A 24,815-nucleotide genomic window follows, 5' to 3' on the forward strand; every position below is an offset into this window, starting at 1 on the left:
ATGTCCTTTGCAGGTTTGAGAACTCCTTTCAACATGGGCAGAGTTTTTACAGTTCTTTCGGAAGAGGCGAAAGTGTCCACCAAGAAGTCTTCTTCGACTGTGTCAGAATGGAGTTGTACTCCATGATTGGCAGCAGCCTGTTCTATGAGGGCATTGAAGGCAGCAGTGTCCTCTGTGGGAGATGTCTTTGTGCTGTAAAGCTGCGTGTCATGGGTATCTGGTGCGGTACTCTGGTCTGTAGGGTCATCCCATGCCTGATCTGGGTATTGCAGATGCTCGTCATCCCCAGGGTAGGTGGTATCATCCCCCATATAGTCCTCTACTGCGTCTGTCTCTGAAGGCGTAGGAGAAAAGGACTGGGGATCCTGAAGGGAGGGTTGTAAGCGTTCATGAAGCACTGGCTCCGACCCTGCTGGCAATTTGTGCTTGAGAGGGATTCTGTAGGAGTCCAATCCCCCCTCTGGCGTGATTTTCCGCTTGCGGAGCATCAGTCTACCAGTGTTGGCGTCGATGAATTGTGGCTGTGAAGGCTCAAAATCTGTGTGTCCAGGAGACGGGGACTGTGTCTGTCGGACCCGTGTTCGGATCTCGAACATCTTCGGCGCCGTGGACGGGGGCAAGCCAAACGTGATGTTGGTCGGCGCCGAGGGTGCTTTCGGAGCCTTGTGCGTGTCGGGGTCCGACGTGGATCGGAGGGCTGCCCGTTCCCTGATGCGTTGCAACGATGCCGCGACCTGTTGCACGGAGAACGCCGAAGGTTCTTTAGAGCCGGTCGGCACCTTGGAGGTAGGCGTCGACTGCTTTGGAGCCATGGGGTCATCGATCCGAAGAGAGGTATCAACGGTCGTTGGAGTCGACGACTGGGCGGGCGTCGCTGTCTTCGACGTCGACGCAGATGGAGCAGCCATTTTGACTTTGGTGGTCGTGGCCGGCGGCTTTGGTGCCAGAGGCCGAGGCGCTTTGTGGGGACCGAGGGCCTTTTTCTTCGGGTCGGCACCGATATCCGCTGCAGTGAGCTCGGCGCCGAAATCCCTTTTACTGCGTTCGGGGCCGATGGCCTTTGCTGGCGTCGAAGGAGTGGAGGGCTTCGAGGCCTTCGAGCCGATTACAGCCAGTTTCGCTTTTGGTTTCGTTGGAACTGGAGCGACGATTGGTTTCGGTTTCGTTGAAGGGAAGCCAGTCGTTTTCGGTAATAATGGCTCGTGCGGAGTGTTCGAGGCCGGGCCTAAAGGCGGGGCCGAAGAACTTTGAGATTGATCTCGGGTAAGGCCCGGAGGCGATCCCTCGACCTGAGCCTTATGATGACGCATTTTGTCGGCCTCCGTATCGACGGGTAGGCCTAGCTCCTCGCTAGAGCAATCTTCTTCGGCCCCAAAGGCCTCATCGTAGTCTCCTACCTCGTCGATGACTTCTTCTCTCTGAAAAAGCACCTCATCGTCGTCTTCCGATCGGGAGTCGTGTTCGGAAGCGGGGCTGGAGTCTACTTCTTCCACGCTCTCGGCGTCCTAGTCTTCGGTGCTGAAGATGTTGGCCGGGGCAGGCGCCGATTGCTGCGCTTCTAATCTCGCCGCCCGTCGATTCTGGAGAGTCTTCTTCGATCGGAATCGGGCACAGGCCATACATTTCGACTCATCGTGATCCGGTGAGAGACATTTGTTGCATACCGGGTGGACGTCGATGTGTGGGTACTTTGCGTGGCATAAAGAACACCGTTTGAATGGAGTCCTCGATTCCATCGTCGATGGAAGTTCGATGTTCGGACCAGACTGATCCGAAAAGCTGGAAAAAGGTTCTAAAGTACTAAAGAAACTAGTCGATACCGAACGGGAACAGTACCGACGATAACTAAAGGCCTTTTGGCCTTAATCTGAATTTTCCTAACTTGAGCTAAGATAAGCACATCCGAACCCAATGGCGGAAAAAAACAATCTAAGGATGGAGAGGATGCCCATGCGCACTGTGGTCCAGGGGAGGAGTCACCTATCTCGTGATACTTCGAAGACTCTTCCAGGACAACAACGTGCAAACATCCGGACCCAACACTAGGTGGCGATCTATGCACAGATATGAATTCAGCAGCCCACATGCCTCGAACCACAAAATTTGCCATGCTTGATGAGCACGTCAAGTCTCTCTACAAACTCATCCAGTTTGTTGCTGTGCTTTGTTGAAAATGTATCTTTCGTAATCAACATTCGGCATTGGGTTGGATTTGGCTTCTAACGCTTCTTTCACGTTTTGGTATGATGTTGCATAAGTACGTAGAACTTTCTTTAGCACTTCTTTTACGCCATCTGCTGCCAGATTTCTTAGATACTTGATGATCTTGTTATCAACTTCCTCCTCAAGGGCATCTACAAAGTCATCCAATGTTTCACTCCATGCGGAACATCTCGCACCAATGTTTTGTTTCTTGGCAGTGTCAAATGCTGGAGGTGGTTTTAAGAACGCTGCTGCATTGTATTTCGCACTACCTTCATGCGCCATGGTGTCATCATGTGACCCAACTTGTTACACTACACAGTGTGACTCATCAAGTTCTGGAATGGTCAGCCAAGTGTGGGTGTATGTGGTGAAGTTAACCCCAGTCTTTTGAACAGGAGTATGCTCCTTTCACTTTCTTTCTCTTATATTTTATTATCAGTATTATTACTTTACTTACGTTGTCTGGATATTGGCTCCCTTGGTCTACGCAGATACTTCACTGAAGGATGGGTTGGTGTGCCTCTCATGAATGTGTCGCACATTCTTCGATTGAGTCTATCTCTCAGGACACACATGCACGTGTAGCAGTGAAGAGTTCAGTCCGCTTCTGCAGCTACTGCACGTTCAGAGCAATGCGCTGCTTCAGGCCAATCCCTAGTCGCTACATGTTGAGGGCAATGTGTCACGCTTTGCCAACAGCCTCACTGGTGTTAGCGCATGTTTTTGAACATGCTCCTCTGTAGGGCCTCAGACTGCCTCCATGGCCGTGTATGGTCTGGGGCAGGGCTTTCACTCCACGTGGGCCGGTCGCAGACTGTGCTGGCACACACGACATGCACAAGCAGCTTGCTGGACTGTTGCAAACTGTCAGAGAAAGCAGTCTTGTTCTTTTTGGGCGTGTATCCCCTACTCGTCGCCAGATGGAGCGGCTTCCTAAGCCTAGGAGCATGCAATACAGATTATGCTACACATGTGAGCTACCTTCGATCGAGCATAACCTTATTCTCCAACATTCATTCACCAAGTGACCATTAAATCCCACTTCCTAAACCAAACTCGACGGCCTCCTCCCTATCTTACCTTGTTCCTCTCTGAGAGTCCGCCTCGCACCACCAGGGTACTAGTGCGCATCATATTGATACGCTACACTGTGACATTATGTGACACCTTTCAATGCATGGACCCTTTAGAAAATCTGTCTCACATGCGGTTCTCTCTATCAGAATGGCCTGCTGGGTGAGAGGAATGGGATGAGCTCAGATGGGGCAGTCGACTGTCAGCCCCTTCATGTCACAGAGAAAAAACTACCAGTCTTACTGAAACAATTTGTAACTTGTTGAAATTATCTAAATATCAAGATACCTTTGACATGGAACCTTCATTGGGTCGTGTCTTTTTCTCCAGCACATCTCGAACCTCGGCATAACTGCCGTTAACTGTCGCTGTTCCTTCCCTCGCACTGGTCTTCTTTCGAACCCGTCCTTTGGCTGGCTTTGGAGACCTCGTTGGTAAATCTACCTGTGAAAGTACGTGAGGGCAAAATGATTAAAGGGTGACATGACTTAAAAAACTATTCTTTAACCAGTCCATAAAATAGCAACCTATTTCAAAGCGTCCCCTTTTGGAAGAGGAGGAATAATATTAATACTGCGTCATTTAGATTTATTGGCGACGCACAGTAGTTAGCTTCTTTCAGTCACCAATTACTTCACCGGAGAGGGCGTTTTTATGGAAAAGAGTTTCCGTATTGTTTTAAAATGGCATATGAATTATTATTAACCTTTCCTGGGAATAAATCCAGAAACCGCTCATAGTTTAAATTGTTATTCATAAACTACAGCTTATTCGCTGTAAGTTTCCCATCTTCTCAATATGCCTAATTAATGTGAAAATAGAAGTCTAAAATGCGATTCTAATAACTACATTCACTTTCCAATGCAGGTGATCTGACCTCTCGAGCAAGATAGCAGTAACACAGTCTTGCAAAGTCTATTCAGATTCTTCTATGTACTCAACTGAAATCAAGATTCCAGCAATTTAACATTTATTGTCAGCGTTTCAGTCCTCCTCCGTTCATTTTACATTTATCAACTCGCATAATCGGAAAGCCTTCCCAGAAAAGACTCATTATTATAGTCTGTCCCTCTCCAAAGAGGCTCTTTATCTGCGACTCTGGTGCTCTGCCTTCCTGCCCCATTCTCTCAATTAATTATGCTGCGATTTTGTGCAATTTGGAAGAGGCATTATTCCTCTTTTGTTAAATGTTGCAACGAGAACTTGTCTCTATTTGGTATGCCTAAAAATGGCATATATATAATCTACCAGCCTGTTTGGAATGTTAGCTGTAACTTGTTTGTGGATAAAAGCGACAATCCACTATTACTGTCGTATTTCATCAACAAGTGTCAGCAATTGTCTTTCTTCCAAATCACAGGGAGAGGCGTAGCTTCAGGTGCTTTTTTGGGGGAGTTACACCCCCCATTTTTTTTCTGGTAAATAGTTGGGTACTGCTGCTTTCAGACGGATATGGTAAGATGTCTGTCGGAATTCACCTGGCATCTTACATACACAGACAAAAATGCACACAGGCTCCCTCTCTGTTTGACTGTCTTCAAAGACGTTGGTTATTTTACAAAAAAAAAATAGTGTTTTCTCTCACTTAGTACCCCTGCCAATTCGTGTTCCTCTCAATTTCCACAGACATATAATAGAAGTAACATTATACCTAAAACAAGCAAGGACTATTGGCTTTGTCAATGGCTGCTAGTTGCACAAGATAAATAAGTAACAACTCTGACTTCATAGTATAATCTTGAAAATGATTCAGTTCTGAAATAATGAGACTGTGAAAGACCTATAACGAGTCTCTTCAAACTTACATCAAAGCCAGTGATGGCTGGAGCTGCTGCAGAGTTACAAAAAAAAAATTCACCCTGATGGGGAGAGCAAAAATGGAGAGCCCGATAGGGACCCGTCTCAGCACCTGCCTTTAAGAACTGCTGGTGCTGAGCACGGGCAGGACCCGGCCCACTTAAAGCCCTGTCCCTGCTCACCGGACTGATAGTGTGAAAAACGTACTCGCAATAACGCAAACCTCCTCGTCGGACTTGCGCATCACAGTCCAAATGAATTTGACAGGAAGTTTTTTTTTATTTAAAGACACTACATCCAGAAGACCTCTGGATGTCTTCAACGGAAACACTTTGAATTTGAAACCTAGTGATGCACTCACTCAGTGCTTAAAGTGCGAAACAAATAAGTGCAGGTGCCCAAATGATTCCTTGGAAGCTGCTGCTCACTTCCTCTACTTGCACCGCCAACTGCTTTCCAGGCACCACCAACAAACCTGTTGGCTCCGTACTCTTCCAACACCAGCCACACCTACTGCCTGCAGTTACAATGGCCAAAGGAAAGCTGAAGTGCAGTGGGACGGCGAAGCAAAAAAACCTGGTTTTTATAAAGGCGTGCTCGCGAGGGGATGTTGAGGGAGAGGTCCTCCACTGAGAAAACTTCGAAAAAAGAGGGCATTTTACACTAGAATTCTCATTTGTTTGCTGAAAAGCCATAAGCCCTGAAAGGGCATTTATGAAATATTCCAGTAATTCCTTGGTTCGGTTTAGGGGAAGGGCAATATTTGGTGTATGTGAAGATTGTGGTGCTGTCTAGCTCTTCCCGAGAGACAAGCGGCAGTGCAGCTCAGGGCACACCCTTGCATATCCACTGTGTTGCAACTATTAGCAGGCCTGACTATTAGAAGGCAGTCCCTGGGCCTTGGACACAAGTGCATCGCACAGCAGCAGATGAGAACATCATTGCAGGTTGAGGTGCCACTGTGGAGACAGCACCAATCACAGGGCTGCCTGGCATGCAGTTAGGATCTCATGTGCTCAGTTAGGAGCTGGACCACGCACATGGATATAACAACATTACCCATTGGTTGTCAGCTGTGGCAACAGAGATGGACCGCTCCCTCTGCTTCTCGGCATATCTCAGCAAAAGAAAGGATGATGCATTTCCTACTTTTTATTCCATTCATGAGACGTAATTAGCATCACATTTCGAAAAGTCCTTGTATCAGCCCTTGTTTTATTAAAATATGCTACAGACTCCTTTCTTTTACCTTGACAGTGAATCCGACTCGGTTCACAATATGCTCTATACAAGAGTCACATGTTGCATGAAAAAAACCTCCTGAAACAACATTCAGAAAACAAGCCATAACACACCATAAACTGTTACTGGGCAGTTGCCACTAACATGGTTATCCCTCTCAAGGTGTTAAGGAACATCAAAGACAACTCAAGGACTGTTCCTGCTTTCTATTTTATGTCACTGGAAACCCCTCGACACAAACCAAACAAATTAGTGACAGCTAACCACCCACATCTTTAAATGCCTTTCGTCCCATTTGGTGGCTCTCCCTCACAGGGTTGCTTTTACCCAACATGGTTGTGTGCTGACGTAGGTCGCGTGTACCACTGTTTGGGAGTGTAGATTGGTTAGGAATGCACTCTCTTCAACCCTTACCACATGCGAGGCTAGCTCTGCTGTAGAAGGCACACGCACAATGGAACCAAACTTGGAGGGAACTCTAGCTGCGTGATAGAAACATCTATATTTCCAGGCATTAGCTGCTCTAAAGAAGAATCTGCTACAGCACAGGAGGATAAAGAGCAACTTTGAGCCCCAGCATGTAGTGTTGGGTGAGTCGGACACAGAAGACGCGTTGCTCATACTTTGACTGACCAAGTTGGCAATGACAGCAGCTTGGAGCTGTGAAATACATCCTGGGACACAAGCTTCAAGAGTCTTCTTAAAGATCTCGGCTGTGGAGGAGGCCATTGCTATCCTTAACCGGCCAACTACCTGGAGGAACTACCTGGAGGAGCTTTGTCAAAGAAAGAAGCCAGTTGAACTGAGCCTGGCCCTAGTTCTTATGACTCTCTTCAATGCTGGGTTCTGTGTGATCTACCCCAAATCCCTACTTGTTCCTTCATGGATATTCTGGACTTGCAACTCCCCAAGTTCCTCCCTCTAGCCTAGACACATTTGGCCTTTTTACAAGATCATGATTTAGTCTGGGAGAACTGTACAGAGGCAACCTATGGTTAGAGGCTTGTGAGACCGAAGGCCTCATGCACCCTGTTGGTATCTCATGGCTTCACAGAATGTTATTTAAATTGGCGGGGATTCTGGATAGTCAGTCCTAGCTATTCAATGCCTATCCTTTCTCTGCAACTTGGGTAACAGACCTTGCCCACTGTAGACTGTGGTAGAGCGCCTCTTGTGGGGAGCTTTCCAAAAGTGATTGTACTGTTTTGCATCAAGCCAAGAGACTTCATTTATAGCTACATCTGATTGTAAACTGCATGAAAGGAAAGAGTTTAAAGGATACATGAACTAGTTATTGTTTTTTTAAATACTTTGTAAAAAGTAGTTTGTTTCACAAAGGGGTAGGACCGTGTCTATGAGGTCCTAGATCAAGATAAAGATGATTGGCAACAAATAAACAAATCGAGGCTAAAACTATTACTGCTTGTTGATAACCTAGATATATAGTGACTTTCATTTCACAAAAAAACGAAAAAAGCTATTAGCACCAATACCACAAGTTCAGGAATGCAAAATAATTGCTCAATTCCTTTTGCAGTAGGGCTACAGATACTCACTAAACTTAAAAGCAAGCTCCTGTAGTAGGTGGGTTTACCTCGTTCTTCACATGGTATCACAATATGCATTAACTGTTGTGTGGTCATTCACGTGAAGCTACCTATCGACCATCACTTTTAAATGGCTCTCCATGCTTACTTAGAACATACTCCTAATGTGCATGCTCTCCTTTTGAACCAAGAAAGCAGTCATTCTCTGTGTCAAAAGAACCATATGGATCTGGAGGCTGTGATCTGGAGGGTGTAACTATATTAGGGAAAATCTTAATTGATTGGGCTGCAAACCAACTCAAAAAATTATTGGTGTGTGTACATGAAACTTTCCTATATACAATGGGCAACCAAATAACGTATTACTGAAACATTTGCGAAATACAAGAAAGGATAAATATCATTTCTTTGCCTTTTTGTACTTCTTACAATTTTACTTCTAGCATTACCACTGGTGTTTTGCTTTGTCCTCAATACTCAGGAAAATATTGTGTCAAAACGCGTGATGCTTCCCTACAAAAGTAGTAAAACATAAATCAAGCATACGGCTAAAAATTTCTTTATTAAACATGAACTTTTATTTCCGCCCTGCACAATACGTAACTAGTGCTGACAAATGGCGTCAGCCATTTTCAACAATAAAACGTAATTGTATCACGAGAGAAAGGTGACAATCAAGAGATCATGAATAAATTACATATCCTCGCTGGTAGTTAATTAGCCTTGCAAAAAACCCTCAAACACACATTCTCTTCCATTAAGAATGATTACTGTGCAAGCCTGCAGATGTCAATACCACAGTCATTCAAAATCTTCTTTCCCTTCTAATTGAAGGTTGCAAAGCTCAGATGCCAGGATTTTGCTTCTAAAAATCCCATTTATTGCAAGAAGGATTTTTTATGTCATCAGTCGCGGCAGTTACAAAAACTGCAAATCACAAACCATCTGCGCCCTTACACTCAAATCACCATTCATCTGGTAGGAGATCAGTCATGTTAGTTTGCATACTGAATGCTTGGCTGTGCTATGCTTGCGATGGTCCAAAGTTCAGAAGAATTAAGAATGAGCACCAACAAGGCCAAGAAGTTAGACGTTTATACGAAAAATGCACATAGTGATCGCATAGGTCATACATTCATGCACATTTGAAGATATTTATGCACGCAGTGAGTAACACCATTTCAGTTACTCACACATACAGACCTACAGGCACTCATTCACACAAAACACTACAGACATACAGGCACTCATGCACACAAAACACTACAGACATACAGGCACTCATGCACACAAACCACTACAGACATACAGGCACTCATGCACACAAAACACTAGACATACAGGCACTCATGCACCCAAACACTACAGACATACAGGCACACATGCACACAAAACACTACAGACATACAGGCACTCATGCACACAGAACAACAGACATGCACTCGATAAACACAAGGTATGGTTTGTTGGTTGCTTATTTAGCACATTATGCCTCTAATATCACCTTGAAACACTACAGGTGAAATAGAGCAAAAAAGAGGGAGCAAGAGGGACTGACAAGAAGCCTTGTGAATGGAATAATATCCCCAAGCTTAGTGGATCTTAGGAATCTGGTAAGCAGAAAAGGAGGATCTAGGACGATAAGGAGAAAGTAAGGAGAAATCAAGGGGAGGAAGCAACTGTGTGTGAAAGGGGGGCCTGGCAGCCATAGTAAACAGCTGCAAAGATGCCAGGGATATACAGGATCCAATGTACACAGGCCAGCACACAGAGGCTGACACACAAAGACACCATACACAAAAAAAAATATGAACACAGATGTAGGCACAAACATACAACAGGGGCTTGGGGGACAAACATATATACAGATGGACGGACAAATAGATGATGGACAATTGACGGAGGTTTTATGTTCACCTAATTGCTAATTATTTTGCTGACAAAATCAATCAGCATTTGATGTTAAGGAAAGATCAGCACCCCACCTGCGAGACATCATCAACACATCCTTCGACACCACCATCTTCCCGGAGAGCTGGAAGCACGCCGAACTCAGCGCTCTACTCAAGAAACCAACAGCGGACCCCACCGACCTCAAGAATTACCGCCCCATCTCGCTTCTCCCGTTTCCAGCCAAAGTCATCGAGAAGACCGTCAACAAGCAGATGGCCGCCTTCCTCGAGACGAACGGATCCCTCGACCCCTCACAGTCCGGCTTCCGAGCCAACCACAGCACCGAGACCGCCCTCATCGCCGCCACCGATGACATCCGAGCCCTGATGGACAATGGAGAAACAGCGGCCCTCATCCTCCTGGACCTCTCCGCGGCATTCGACACTGTCTGCCACCGCACCCTAGTACAGCGCCTCAGCAACGTCGGAATCCAGGACAAGGCGCTGGAATGGATCATCTCCTTCCTCGACGGAAGAACACAGAGAGTCCGCCTACCACCGTACAAGTCAGAGGCCTCCGAAGTCGTCTGCGGCGTCCCCCAAGGATCATCTCTGAGTCCCACCCTCTTCAACGTCTACATGAGCCCCCTCGCGGCCATCGTACGCAAACACAACCTCAGCATAATCTCCTACGCCGACGACACCCAGCTGATCCTCTCCCTGACCAACAACCCCGCCGCCGCCAGAGCCAACCTGCACGACGGGATGAAAGAGGTAGCCGAGTGGATGACGATCAGCCGCCTGAAACTGAACTCGGACAAGACGGAGATCCTCATCCTGGGCTCCTCACCCTCCGCCTGGGACGACACCTGGTGGCCTCCCGCCCTGGGCACCGCACCCAAACCGACAGACCACGCACGCAACCTGGGCTTCGTCCTGGACTCCTCCCTCTCCATGACCAGGCAAGTTAACAAAGTCTCCTCGACGTGCTTCAACATCCTACGCATGCTACGGAAGATCTTCTGGTGGATCCCCACCGAGACCAGGAAGACCGTCACCCAGGCCCTCGTCACCAGCCGTCTGGACTACGGCAACGCCCTCTACGCCGGTACCACCGCCAAGCTCCAGAAGAGACTCCAGCGGATCCAGAACGCCTCAGCCAGACTCATCCTCGACATCCCACGAACCAGCCACATCTCCGGACCTCTGAGAGACCTTCACTGGCTCCCCGTCAACAAAAGAATCACCTTCCGCCTCCTCACCCACGCACACAAAGCTCTACACGACCGAGGCCCGAGTTACCTCAACAGCCGAGTCAACTTCTACGCTCCCAAACGCCACCTCCGCTCAGCCAACCACGCCCTCGCCGCCGTCCCCCGCATCCGAAGAGCAACTACAGGAGGAAGGTCCTTCTCCTACCTGGCCGCCAAGACCTGGAACTCCCTCCCCCCCGACCTGCGCCTGACCCAAGACCACCTCTCCTTCAGGAAGAAGCTGAAGACCTGGCTGTTCGAGCAGTAGCGGCACCCCCCCCCCCAGCGCCTTGAGACCCTACGGGTATGTAGCGCGCTCTACAAGTGTCATTGATTGATTGATTGATTGATTACTTGACTTCCTCCTTGGAGAATTCACTATTACTTGGTTATAGAACAGTTCAGTCTCCATATCAATCCCATGTTTTCTATCTTTCGAATGAGCACCTGCACATAACAATGCAATGGTACTCATGTTGGTCTTATTTTTTGCGCAAATCCTATAAGCAGCAGTGCAAGTCAGTGCCTTAATTCTTTCCTACTGACACATTAAACATTTTGGTCTTCTATATCACCCATGTATAACAAAAACCAGACAGGCAGGCCTAGACACTTTCAGGCACATGCATCAAAGGAAAAACCGGTCGCAAACGGTCAGATTCTCAGAATCTGCCCCATTGCAACCGGTATTTTTGCATTTGGGATGCATCATCCCAAATGCAAAAATCGCAATTTAAGGAATCTCTGAATTTCGATTCCTTAAATTGCGATTGCATTTAAGGAATCCCAAATTGAGATTCCTTAAATGCAATGCACTAAAGTAAAAAAATTAGCGATTTCGCAAATAGGGAGAGCAAATTACCATGAAGTTCAACTTCATGGTAATTTGCAAAAACTTTGAAAAATGCACTTTTGAGCATTTTTCAAAGTTTCATGATGCGCACACACATGCCCTTAGAGCATGTGTGTGTGCAACATATGTGCACAGATCAATTTCAGGGGTGCAATAGGTTGTCATTTTGACACCCTTAAATTGCCTGAGTAATTTGCGAGTACCTACTGGTACTCGCAAATTGATCATGCAATCTCGAATTCATTCCTATGGGCCTGGAGGCCCATAGGAATGAATGGGACGGCATTCCTTAATTGCAACTCGCAATTTGCGACTCGCAATTAAGGAATGTGTAGGAATCGTTATTTTTATAGCAATTCCTACATGCATAGGCTTTTGCAATTCCTTAATTGCGATTCCTTAATAATCGCAATTAAGGAATCGCAAAAGTCTACGTTGATGCATGTGCCAGTTTGTCTTTACAAGTCATCGTTGTTAGGTTCCCTGGGACAACTCAAGCAAACAAAAGCTGCATATCCGCGAATGCAGTGATGTGTACAATAAAAGAACAGCATCATGGTGCTTAGGGCACATGGAACAAGCTAGCAGAAACCGGACATTTACATATTTTTGCTTTCAAACAAATGCATCACATAGCGTGGTAAGCAAGACTTGGAAAAAAAACTGGGACACAGAAGAAAGCACTACATTTTTTGCTAACTACGGAGGGCACAGAATGACTTAATTTACAGTGCTCACTAACAGAAAACACGAGGCGCTAGAACACATGAAAGCTAGCCTCTCACTCGGTGTTCAGTCGGCCCTCTAAACTAGCCTCTCACTCGGTGTTCAGTCGGCTCTCTAAACTAGCATCTCACTCGGTGTTCAGTCGGCTCTCTAAACTAGTCTCTCACTCGGTGTTCAGTCGGCTCTCTAAACTAGCCTCTCACTCGGTGTTCAGTCGGCCCTCTAAACTAGCCTCTCACTCGGTGTTCAGTCGGCCCTCTAAACTAGCCTCTCACTCGGTGTTCAGTCGGCTCTCTAAACTAGCATCTCACTCGGTGTTCAGTCTGCTCTCTAAACTAGTCTCCCACTCGGTGTTCAGTCGGCTCTCTAAACTAGTCTCTCACTCGGTGTTCAGTCGGCCCTCTAAACTAGCATCTCACTCGGTGTTCAGTCGGCTCTCTAAACTAGTCTCCCACTCGGTGTTCAGTCGGCTCTCTAAACTAGTCTCTCACTCTGTGTTCAGTCGGCCCTCTAAACTAGCCTCTCACTCGGTGTTCAGTCGGCCCTCTAAACTAGCCTCTCACTCGGTGTTCAGTCGGCTCTCTAAACTAGCCTCTCACTCGGTGTTCAGTCGGCTCTCTAAACTAGTCTCTCACTCGGTGTTCAGTCGGCCCTCTAAACTAGCCTCTCACTCGGTGTTCAGTCGGCTCTCTAAACTAGCCTCTCACTCGGTGTTCAGTCGGCTCTCTAAACTAGCCTCTCACTCGGTGTTCAGTCGGCTCTCTAAACTAGCCTCTCACTCGGTGTTCAGTCGGCCCTCTAAACTAGCCTCTCACTCGGTGTTCAGTCGGCTCTCTAAACTAGCCTCTCACTCGGTGTTCAGTCGGCCCTCTAAACTAGTCCCTCACTCGGTGTTCAGTCGGCTCTCTAACCTAGCCTCTCACTCGGTGTTCAGTTGGCTCTCTAAACTAGCCTCTCACTCGGTGTTCAGTCGGCCCTCTCTAAAAAACCGGGACAAGTGCTACATTTACCTGAGCAGATGGAGAAAACCCAGGACTGTCCCAGCACATCCTGGACACCTGTGACCCAAGCGTTCTGGCATTTGGCACAAGGCTCGAACATTAAACATGTTCTTTTAAATTGTATGACTATGCTAAACATGCAGTTCGTCTTTAGAACTTATTTCTATTTTTCTACTTTCCAACACATTAAAAGGGTTTGTTTTACTGGCCTGGGCTATGTACGTTTGCCTATTTTTCCTTGCAATCAATTGCTTCTCTCTAGTATATCATTGTAAAGGACCAATGGATGCAATATATACAAGGCAGCCTGCTTGAAAAGGTGATGTAAACAACAGGCATTCTTACATATCAAACAGCTATCATAATAAATCTCTGCCTTCAAGTTCTCTCTGCAAGAACTGCACCTGGATTCTACCAGCGCCAGTGAGACACCAATGAAAAAAACACACACGGTGAATTAGAATGTGAGAAAGCATACAGCAGCACCACACCACCACAGAAAAACAGAATCAAAAGCATCTCAAACAACTTTATGAATTAAAAAAAATATTTGAGCAATGAAATAAAAAAATCATGTGGCAATGAGCAAGAAGTGAAGCACTGCTGCCAGAAGCTTTTGTTACAGGGTGCCGATATTGCAGCACTGCCGCAAAACCGGCTCCTGCGCTTTAAACCGGCCACTACCCTTCTGACGCACCGGGAAAATGCCTGGCACCCGCTACAGCCAGTCCGGCCCAGGTTCTCGGAGTTCCCAGGCCCACACGAGGAGAAAAGGGGGATTATTCATTGGCATCGAGCTGAGGAGATGACAGAGCCAGGTGATTAGAGACGCGCACCCACATCTGACCCCCACGTCCCTTCACCTCCCCCGTAGACCAGAGCCCAGGGGACTTATGGGGCAGGGGCGGCCCAAAAGATTGCAGCCCCACCCCTGAATAAAGCCCTGCGGTAAGCGGTCTAGGAGTCAGGGGAAGAATTTGGGGCATGGAGCGTGGGGTGGCGCAGTACCGCACATGGGCCTAAGAAGATATTGAGAGGACCCCTTCCCTTGATTGAGACTAGAGGGGAGAACATGCCATGAAATCCCCCCCCCCCCCCCTCCGAGAGGATCTAGTGAATCAGTTGGGGCCTCGAGGGCAGGACTTGGCACCGTGATTTGTGTGGCCCGCTGACTGCCCAAGATGATGTTCAAGAGTCAGTGCTTAATTTGTGCCAGTGCTTTCCGGTGCTTCACCGGCACCTATTTCTCAGGGCCAGGTCTATGGCATTGAGAGCCAAGGGTATGCTCCAGAGCCTAAGTAGTGATGCAGGTGTCGACTTTTTCATGGTGAAGTTTCGTTCATTGTTTGAGGCTCGATCGGAGTCAGTCAGCTGCGGAGCAAGGAGTGAAGCGGTGAGGGGGGCTGTGGTCGGAGGCACCTTCAAGGCTCTTAAGGGACAGGCAGGCCTTGGCGCGAATAGAACAGGCAGGCCTAGGCGCAAATCGATTTCCGGGGCACTCCTGGAAGCATGAGAAGCTGAGGGCGGTTGGTTGTCCCCCTCAAAGACCCCGCCCGCAAAGGAATCTTCCGGAATAGAGGAGGAGAAGCAGCTGAGTTTGACAAGAGGACACGGAGCAAGCAGAGGAAGTGGCAAAGGAAAGAAACCATCGTGAATCCCCTAAAACCTCCTGGCAAGAGCGCTGGGTTAAAGGTCAGTGCAGTTAGTGAGATGGGTCCATGTTAAAATTATATACATTTTCAGTTTTCCCCGAGTTGACACATTGAAACTTCTTTGCTAACAAACGTGCAAATTACTGTGTGCTGAGGCTTATTTATGGAGTCAAATGTCATATTTTGTGTACGCATTAGTAAGAAATGGTGCAAAGAGGCAGTGATGGAGAAGAGTGCTGGGGGAGCGTGTTTACTTGAGCAAAAGGAAAAGAAAAAGTCCTCTTGCCAGATCTTTACTAATACAGAATTAGTCGTTTCCAAGAGCCTGGTGTTCCCCCTAAAGATCTGTTTCTGAATATTTTAAAAGGAAAAAGGTGCAAACAGGCCAGTCCAAGCCAAGCGTTTCTAACTGCCACCCCCATCTGGTCATTCCGGTCATTCTCCGAAGGTGCAGTTTGCCCTCAGGCCCCAAGTTGGGCGCGCTCTGTCAGAGACAGTGCTTTGTGCGGGTGGAGGCAAATGTTGCGTGCCGAGGACTCCAGGCTACCTTTCACAATCACTTATACTCTGTGCACAAGGGGGAGGTGCAGGACCTGCGCTTCACAGAATAATGCCATGAGTGCACGGCCAGTCATTCACGCTGCAATGACGAGCATTATTAACATGCCACCGTGGCCACCAAAGGAACATGCATCCCAAAAAGAGCAGCGTTACACTCAGGAACGAGCTCCGCACAGGCACAGCCCTCTCCCCCCTCTCAATCACACTCCTCAGCGAGGAGCTGGCACAGAGTTGTTATGATTCTGTTGTGGTGACAGGGAGGGATGTGTGTGTCTCACTTTTGTCAAAGGACCTAACAAAGTATTTATTTAGGATTTTACTTGCAGGGGCTGATCTTATGACTACTTTTCTTGGTTTCGAATTAACCAGGAGCGTAGTTTCCACTGATGCAGCAGGTGCAGTGGCACCGAGGCACATTCAGTTGGACTACTGCTATTGTTTACAATCCAAACAGCAGCTAGGTGTGGGTAGGGGCATTTTCTGCTTTACACTAGGGCCCATGACACACTGACTATGCTATTGGAACAAAATTTTCTAAAATCAAATCTTGGCTTTCCATTCCAAAAAGATATTACCCTAATCAAGCTACTCAACCTCCGTGTCCCACTTCTGTTTGCCATGGTCAGGATTCATACACTTTGCTCTCCTGCTGTACCATTTTGCACCGACATTTGCACTTCTGCCTGATGTGCAAAAACAGCTATTTACTGAATGATGTGTGAAAATTTGAAGTTTGCAACGGTTAACATGTTAAAAGGTATTGATTACAGGGTGGGCAATCTATAGAAATGTTAGCGGAAAACTCTATTGCATCAGTACCAAACTGCGTAATTTGGACCCAGTAGTTCTTCAAAGCAGCGTAATTCTGATTTTAGCGCTATTTAACAAACGTTCTTTTACAAAACAAGCAAGAACAGAAGAATGACCAATCATGGCAAGAGAAAGAAAGTTAAACTCAGAGACGTTGGTTGTTTTGAAACCTTACCAGTTATGTTCCTTTAGAAAATACACAATCCATTGGCAATAGAAAGTGAAAAGGACGGAGTACAGTTTGAGTGTATTAGGCAAAAACTAAGTTGAAATTCTAGCCACGTCAATAAATAAACACTCAGGCGTGACTTCACACCGGGCTTGACACACAAAATCATAACCACAAGCTTTTTGTTATCACTGAGACCCCAACTCAGCACTTTAAACAATATATTTTAAAAAAAAATGAATACAGAAGTCAATATTTCATCAATTAAAGTGTTGTCGCCATATCTTGGTGTTAATATTTGCTAAGGGTTAGAGTAATTCAAGAAAGAAACACACCAGATTTTTTGTTTACATCCTGGCAGCCGCACCAGCCTCCATCACCACTGAAGACTCCTCGGTGGTAGGTTGGCGGTGACTTATCCATCAAACAATCTTCCCACACAACTCGACCTTCGGTTATACACAGAACCAGGCGCACCGCAGTCTTGTTCCCATATATAATATTATGTTATATTGATTTGTTTAGTGCACTAATCACTCAAGAGGGTATCCAGGCGCTTGGACAGGTGTGTAGGTGTGAGGCCCCTAAGTACTTATGTGAAGAGCCAGGGCTTCAGCTTCTTGCGGAACTCAAAAAGTGAGAAGGCGGCTCTGATGTGTTGAGGCTTATGGGTGTGGGTGGAGCCAATTAAGTGGGTGGAGCCACTACAGAAAGTGGGCGGGCCGGGGGGGAAGTGAGTGTGGCCTCTTAAAAAAATGAGAGCACCAGCATTAATATTTTACACAGTAAGCACTGTCAAGAGTATTGGCAACAGAGGGAGACTTCTAGATAGCACAGGGTCTGGGCACGACTTCATACATCACTGGGTATGCTAACCGGGGTGCATCTCCCCGAACCTCACAGTCGGCCGCTTTCGCTCTCACCCAGGAAGAAGAGTGGTATGCACAGGAGAGCAGAACAACTCGGCTGGGCCCTGCAGAGGGCAGCATAAAGAGGTAGTGAGCAATTTAGAACATTTGAAATATCAATTTCCTATCTGAAATAAATGCCTCCAACATCCCTGCATGCCAGCAGAACGCAGTGCAGGTAAAGTCACACCACACAGACACAGAAAGCCACCTGAAACACAAAGGCTCCCGGCTTGTGGGCCTGCGGGCCTGCACACAGAGGCTTGACGTCCTTCTGCCCTCAGAACTGGGGATGCAATAACTCCTGACACCCTATATTAGTTGGACACTACACTGGCCGCTATCACTTCCACAGAGGATTCTTTAGAGCAGAAAATTGACACAGTAGCGCTGGATCAGAGTCTGCTGAAGAAAGATCAGAGAAAAATGGCAGACAGGATCTTGAGAACTAAAGCCACGTTCAGGAGAAATAAGGGTCACCCTATTCACAAGGAACCAGGGTATATATTATATATCAAAAAAACAATGGTAAGACGCCACCATGGCGTTTGACACGCTCGAGTGGCCATACATCTGGGCCATGCTGGCGAAGTTTGGATTTGGCCCGGGGTTCATCAGCTGGGTCAAATTGTTGTATTCGGGCCCATTGGCGCAGGTGGTGGTGAATGGAAGAGTATCGGTCCCATTTGAGCTGGGACGGGGCACACGACAGGGCTGTCCCTTGTCGCCGCTCCTGTTCGCGCTGGCCTTGGAACCCCTGGCGGAGTGGCTGCGGTGGCACCCTTCCATCCGTGGTCTCCGCTGGACCCCCGAATATGAGGACCGCGTGTCCCTATACGCTGACGATATCCTTTTGTACCTAGCCTCCCCGCGTAAATCATTGATTGTCCTGGTTGATGTTTTGCGCTCGTTCGGCCGCAATTCAGGCCTTGTCATCAACTGGGCTAAATCATGTGTGTATGTGCTTTCCGGGGAGGCTCCCGTCCCCCCGCGGGGCTGTCCGATCCAGATTGCCTCACAGGGGTTTCGGTACCTGGGGGTTTACATTACTCTGGACCCGGAGGCCCGCTACGAGCGGAATTTGCTACCCCCCTCCAGCGCTTGAAGGAGGACGTCGCGCGCTGGCGGCGCCTGCCGCTTTCGCCGCTCGGCCGGGCGGCATTGTTTAAGATGATGTCGTTGCCACGCTTCCTGTACGCTCTCCAGAATACTATGGATTTAGTCCCGGCGCGCTACTTTCGTGAGGTGGAGAGTCTACAGCGCCGCCTGTTCTGGGACGGGAGGCCGCGTATTGCCCTGGCGAAGTTGACGCTCCCATGGTACGACGGGGGGATTGCCCTCCCGGATATTAAACGGTATTACTGGGCCTCCCAGCTGGCTGCAATTAATCATGGCCTTTACGGGCCCGCCTTAAACCCGGCATTTGCAATGGACAAGATGCTCCTGCCTGGTGGCGATTTTAATCGAGCGCTCTACTCTGGCGCGCCCGGCCCCCGCCTGACGGGACCTACGCGTGTCATGGTACGAGTATGGCACGCGGCTAACGCAGCTATGGGGTGGAAGGACCGTTTGACCCGGGCATCACCGTTGTACGCGTCTGAGAGATTGGGCTCCCTGTGGACCTCGAAAGGCTTCGAGAAGTGGGACACGATCGGCATCAGTAAAGTGGGGGACCTCTGGACGAGAGGGGGATTTAAAACATTCGAGACGCTGCAGACGGAGTTTCAGCTGCAGGGCAGTGAATACTTTCGGTACTTGCAGGTCCGTCACGCGCTGGGCTCAGTCTTCCCAGACGTCGCCTCCATCCCAGAGTCTTCCCCCCTGGAGGATAGAGTGCTGGATGGCCACGTTCCGGACAGCACGATCTCCCTTATTTACAAAAAATTGATTAATGACCGCTCGGGCCTGCTGACTGGCCTCCGCGAGGCTTGGGTTGCCGACGGGCTGGAGTTGGACGACGAGGACTGGGTCTCCGCGGTGGCCTCTCCGAAGGAGGTGGCCATACCGGCTCGCCTTCGCTTCGTCCAGCTTAAGATACTCCACCGGGTTTACATGACGGGGTCAAGGCTTCTGCGTATGGGCTATGCTGAGGATGGGTTGTGTAAGCGTGGGTGTGGTGCTTTGGCGACCTTTTTGCATATTTTGTGGGAATGCCCGAAGGTGGAGCGATTCTGGCGTGGTGTGCATGAGGTCCTGCGAGTGGTTACGCATGTCGCGCTGCTGCCTGAAGCGAGGAGATGCCTGCTGAATGTGTGGGAACCAACTGACTACTCGGTTCCGCAGACGCGATGGGTGACTCTGGGATATATGATAGCTAAGCGTGACATTGCTCAACTGTGGGGATCCCAGAGGCCCCCGGCGGTGTCGGCCTGGAAAGAACACATGGATTGGTGCATGTTCCGAGAAAAGGTGGTGTATGTGGCGAGGGGTAAGCCTGGGGCATGGGTGAAGGTATGGGGCCCCTGGAACGCCTACCGCGGGGGTATCTGCGCGCCACCATTGCTACCTGCGGCCTCACCAGCCCCGTCCCCTTAGTTGACTCCCTTCCTAGCCCCGAGCACGGAATTCCCCCAGTCCTCGATCTGTTCCCCTTCCCCTCTTTAGACTCCTGTGGATGGCTGGGGTCCCCCATTCGGGGAGCACGTGCTGTTACTGTCGATTGCAGGTTGCCTTGCGGGTGTGGTTTTTGTGTTGTTTGTTTAAAATGAAACCGTATTGTGGGGTCAGAGTGATGTGGCCCACGACGCTGAGACCTCCTGATTTTGCTCCTCTGCAACGCCAAGTGTTTTTGTATGTATGTCATATGCTCCTGTCATTCTAGCGGCCGGCCGGAAGGTTGTAGGCCCATACCTGTATATTCTTGAGATTGCAATAAACGGTTTAAAAAAAAAAAAAAAAAAAAAACAATGGTACCTATGGAGAAAATGAGACAGTAACACTAGAGCTTATTACCTTAGTGTATGTCACAACCTGTCACTTGTATATTTAGGTTCTAATTTCACTTGGGGCACCTTACACCTCCTTTCTATTTTTACATGAATTTTCTTTATACATAAGAATGCTACGTCTCGTGTGTCACTATCACCCCAGATAGGATCCTCATGAGATAATAAATATCCTGTTACTTTGCGCACCATATTTACACATAAAGTTTTGTTTCTTTAAAAAAAACTCTATTGAAGGTCACCTGGTTTCACACTCTAACCTTCCGTAAACCAGCCCTAATTCTGACGCTCCTGTAACCTACGTGATCGTCATGGCAACTTCTTAGAGAACCTTCCGTAAACCGGCCCTGACTCTGACGCTCCTGTAACCAACATGATCGTCAAGGCAACCTCTCAGAGAACGCCTCTACGTCATCTCTCAGCCTCAGGAAGTGATTGGTGATCACCATGACTACCTATCCACGGAACGTCATTACGTCACTTTCCGACGTCCCTTGACCGCGCGGACCCTTCACTCAGCGTCTTTATAGAACATATATAAGACATCTCCCTCCACCCCCGTCAACAATTCCGGCGCTACACGGAGGAGGGGTAGGTTTCCACTCCATAGGCGACTGAGCACTTGTAAGTATTCTTCAGGCATGGGAGAACGATCGGCGTTTGAACGACTGAGACAAGGTAGACTAATTCTTTGATCTTCTTTAGTTTCTCTGTCCGCCTACTCCGAGCCGCTGACGGAGCCCATTCCTTTCATCTTAAAGGGTAGGCCTTATTTGTCCTTAGGTATTTTGTGTGTGTTCATAAATAACACCCTCTCATTACTCGAGGAGCATTCCCAACATGCACTGGGTGTTGTTTTTGAGTCCAATATGACATAAAATGTTGGCCGCTTTAGAGGATGCCTTCATGTGGATTTTGTTATGGCACCTGATCTTGTTAGATTAGCTAAACGAAGTCACACATGCACCCCAGGTAGCGGTCTCATTTACTTCTTCTTAAAAAAACTCATCTCTGTTATTAATTCACTCAATCTGCATGTGAACTTTAGAAGCATGTTTATTGAGAATGAACACTTATCATGCCACTGCGCAGTGAATTCACAACATGTCATGGTATATAAATACGATAGATGTTGTATTTTCCTTCTCTGTTTATGTGTGTGTTTGTCCTTGTTTTTATCTTACTAGGTTGGGTGTAGGTTTCCTAAAAGAAGGAGCACCTACCAGCGCGAGGACGCAATATCCCCTTACTATCAAGGTACTATAGGTTCACAGTACTCTATTTCACTGGCGCCTATTCCAACTCATTCACATACTTTTTACACTCACTTGTCGGATTTGGTCCTGACGAAGCGCGATCGGATCCCTTATGGACCTACTCTGAAGCGCGAAACATGTTGACCCTATTTTTCTAGAACTTTCACCCCCTATTCACTCGCTTATCCTGAGAGTTGCAGTAAATTTTATATCTGCCCTCATTATTCTGTTCCCTGAGGACCTCCAGGATCATTTTTAATCTATACTAGACAGAGCCGTGAATAAAGGTCTTGGCTTCTACCTAGTAGTTTTAACGCACCACTCACTTCCCTTATAGATAGACCCACACACCCCCATGCACAACTGCGGCGTCTCCAAAAAGAACTCCGACAAAGAGCCCTCTCGCGGGGCCCGTGGGGGACTGCAGCGCCACCCCCACGAGGAGCAACGCCCCATGCTGAAGCAGGACACCCGAAAGGGTGTGTGAGGGCACTATATTTCAAAGGAGAAATTCCCCACACTCATTCCGGCCCGACCATACTCAGAGCACACACAATCTTTACTCTTATCTTTAGGAACAGCTACCCTCTCAATATAATCACAAACTATCACACCAGGCCTGCAGGAGGCAAAGGGACGCCAGATTGTGGCCAGGATGACCATCACGCCAGCAATCCCAATAGGAGACCGTACAAGCAGTCATGGCAGCAGCCATCTTAAGTGGCACGTCACTAATCGCAGCAGCGGCTACTGTGTGAAGGCGCAGGGGCTGCGCCCCCTTAACTTTATGGCTTCCGAGGACAAACAAAAGCTTATCTAAACACAATTGAAATGAAAATTACCTTAATAGGCATTTTCACAAGCTGTGCCTGGCCCTTTGTGAGGACATGTCTGACTGTTTCAGTATTAGCAGGGCTTATCCACGCACAGCCCTGGCCTTTTCCTCAGATCGCGGTGACGTTGCTCTCGTTTTTCCACCTTCTTCCAGTGCGCCCGTTAAAACAGACTCGGGTGTTTAGCTGTCTATCTCCACAAGCTTGCATGTCACTCAGCAGCACTTACTCCACCCTTTAATATCTCGTCACAGGGTGAGGTGGGGTCGGCAAGCTCCACTGCCCAAACCTCACCCTGTGACGAGATGTGAAAGGGTGGGTTTAGCCAGTTTCCAAAAGACGCTGCAGACAAACTTATTTTCTTCCGTCTGTGGTGTCTGTCAGGTCGCACTAGATTTGGTGCGTTTACGAGCACATTCCTGCTCAACACAGCATGTATTAGAAGCCTGAACTGCGTGCTGCCCAGAACAGGTCGTGTTCACACTATATTAAACTGTCCAAAAAAAATCCTGATAGGTGACTGTGACCTAACTTAACCTTTACACGCAAGATGAACAGATCAGCAGCTGCCTCGACAAAAAAAGTGCAAAAGTAAGTTTGGAGAAAATAGTTAAAATCTTTTACTTTTCTGGTCTCTCTTTATTTTCCTTTCTAACTGCTGTCTCCTCTGCAGTACTAATCGGGTCAGTGCAAAACGTTTTTACTGACAACTAACTGCATGTGGTTGTTTTTTCTCCATTGCAGATTATATGTGCTTACTGCGACAGGAGGCATCTAGATGTAATCTGCAAGGAGAAGAAAACAAGCAGTGACAAGGTCTAACTTTTTATTAACGAGATTGCCTTTTACTCAAAGAGTGACGTTTGGTGTGTTTGTGTAAATGGGTGAGGCACTAAATGTGGGGGTTGACTGTATAAATAGGTAAATGTGATGGTTATATGAATTGGGTGAATGGCAGAGGGACGCTTGATGTGAATGGGTGAGTATGAGTGGGTAGGTGAATGATGTAAAGTGGCAGTAAGTGAAATAATTGTTGAATGGAGTAGGTAGGGGAATGATCTTGAGTGAGTGGTTAAGTGAGTAGCTGGGTGTAGGACTGTGGGAATGATAAGGTGGGTAAATGAAAGCTTGTTAAAACACGATGAATTGAATGAATGCAACCTGCTGCCTCCAATAACATATTTCACTAACTGGAAATACAACAGTGAGCAGGTAACACAATGTGAATAGGTGAATGAGTGGGAGGATATTTGATGAGGATGGGAGTATATAGTTCAGTGGGAAAATGAGTGTGTATGGATGAATATATGTGAGTTGATGAGAAAATGTGCTGGAAATATTGGTGATGGTTTGAAGGGAATCTGGTCAGTCTCAGGCTTCCTGACTCTTAGCTGGGTCCGATGGCTCATTGGACAAATGCCTTCACTAAGCCTTCTGACAAGGCTGATGATCTGTATTTGAGCCCACGGTTTGAACTCTGGTGCTCCACTCAGCCTTTCATCCTCTCAAGGTCGATTAAAAAGAAAAGTATTGAATTGTGTAAAAATTGAGATCTGTGTTCACCTTCTCTTCCCAGCCAGACTCTCCAAGAAAATCAGAAATCAGGTTTGCTTGCTATGCTCAATTGCATAGTGCAATGCTGTGGATGGAACTCCACCCCACCACTTTCTGCAATCCCCAGCCACCACTGCACTAATGAGAAATGCCTTGGGTACATCTGGGAAAGTTTCTACCTTGAACTCCAACTCCGAATAGTCACAATTGTCGGACAAGGAAAACAGTACCCCAAAGTAGCACCAGGGACAGTGGATCTCATCCGAACACTAAACTCTGATTTAAACGGAGCGGACTCCTCCGTGCAACGACTGGGTCACAGGACTGCTGTTTAGCTGTGGATTCGTGTGCATGGTAGTGCCATTTCTTGGCGGCCATTTTAGTGGGTTGACGCTCCAGTGTTCCCTGAGCCCTGACTACTTAGGCTCCCAGCGCTGACACGCTCGAGTAAAACCTGAACTGATCACTCCTGCGCCAGCGCTCTAGGTGATAGCACCTTTGCTGTTCTGTTGAATGTGTTTTTTTAAAAAGAGAAAA

General features: G+C 47.7%; 1 protein-coding gene across 1 annotated transcript in view; it reads right to left on the minus strand.

Moving 5' to 3' along the window:
- Window positions 1-24,815, minus strand: part of VRK2 (VRK serine/threonine kinase 2) — a 370,448-nt gene that overhangs the window by 58,937 nt on the left and 286,696 nt on the right. Inside the window, exon 12 of the mRNA XM_085612369.1 lies at window positions 3,568-3,723. Coding sequence (XP_085468495.1) covers window positions 3,568-3,723 — 156 coding nt within the window. The remainder of the gene's footprint in view (window positions 1-3,567; window positions 3,724-24,815) is intronic.

Source organism: Triturus cristatus, chromosome 6 (assembly GCF_964204655.1).
Source record: "Triturus cristatus chromosome 6, aTriCri1.1, whole genome shotgun sequence".
NCBI lineage: Eukaryota > Metazoa > Chordata > Amphibia > Caudata > Salamandridae > Triturus > Triturus cristatus.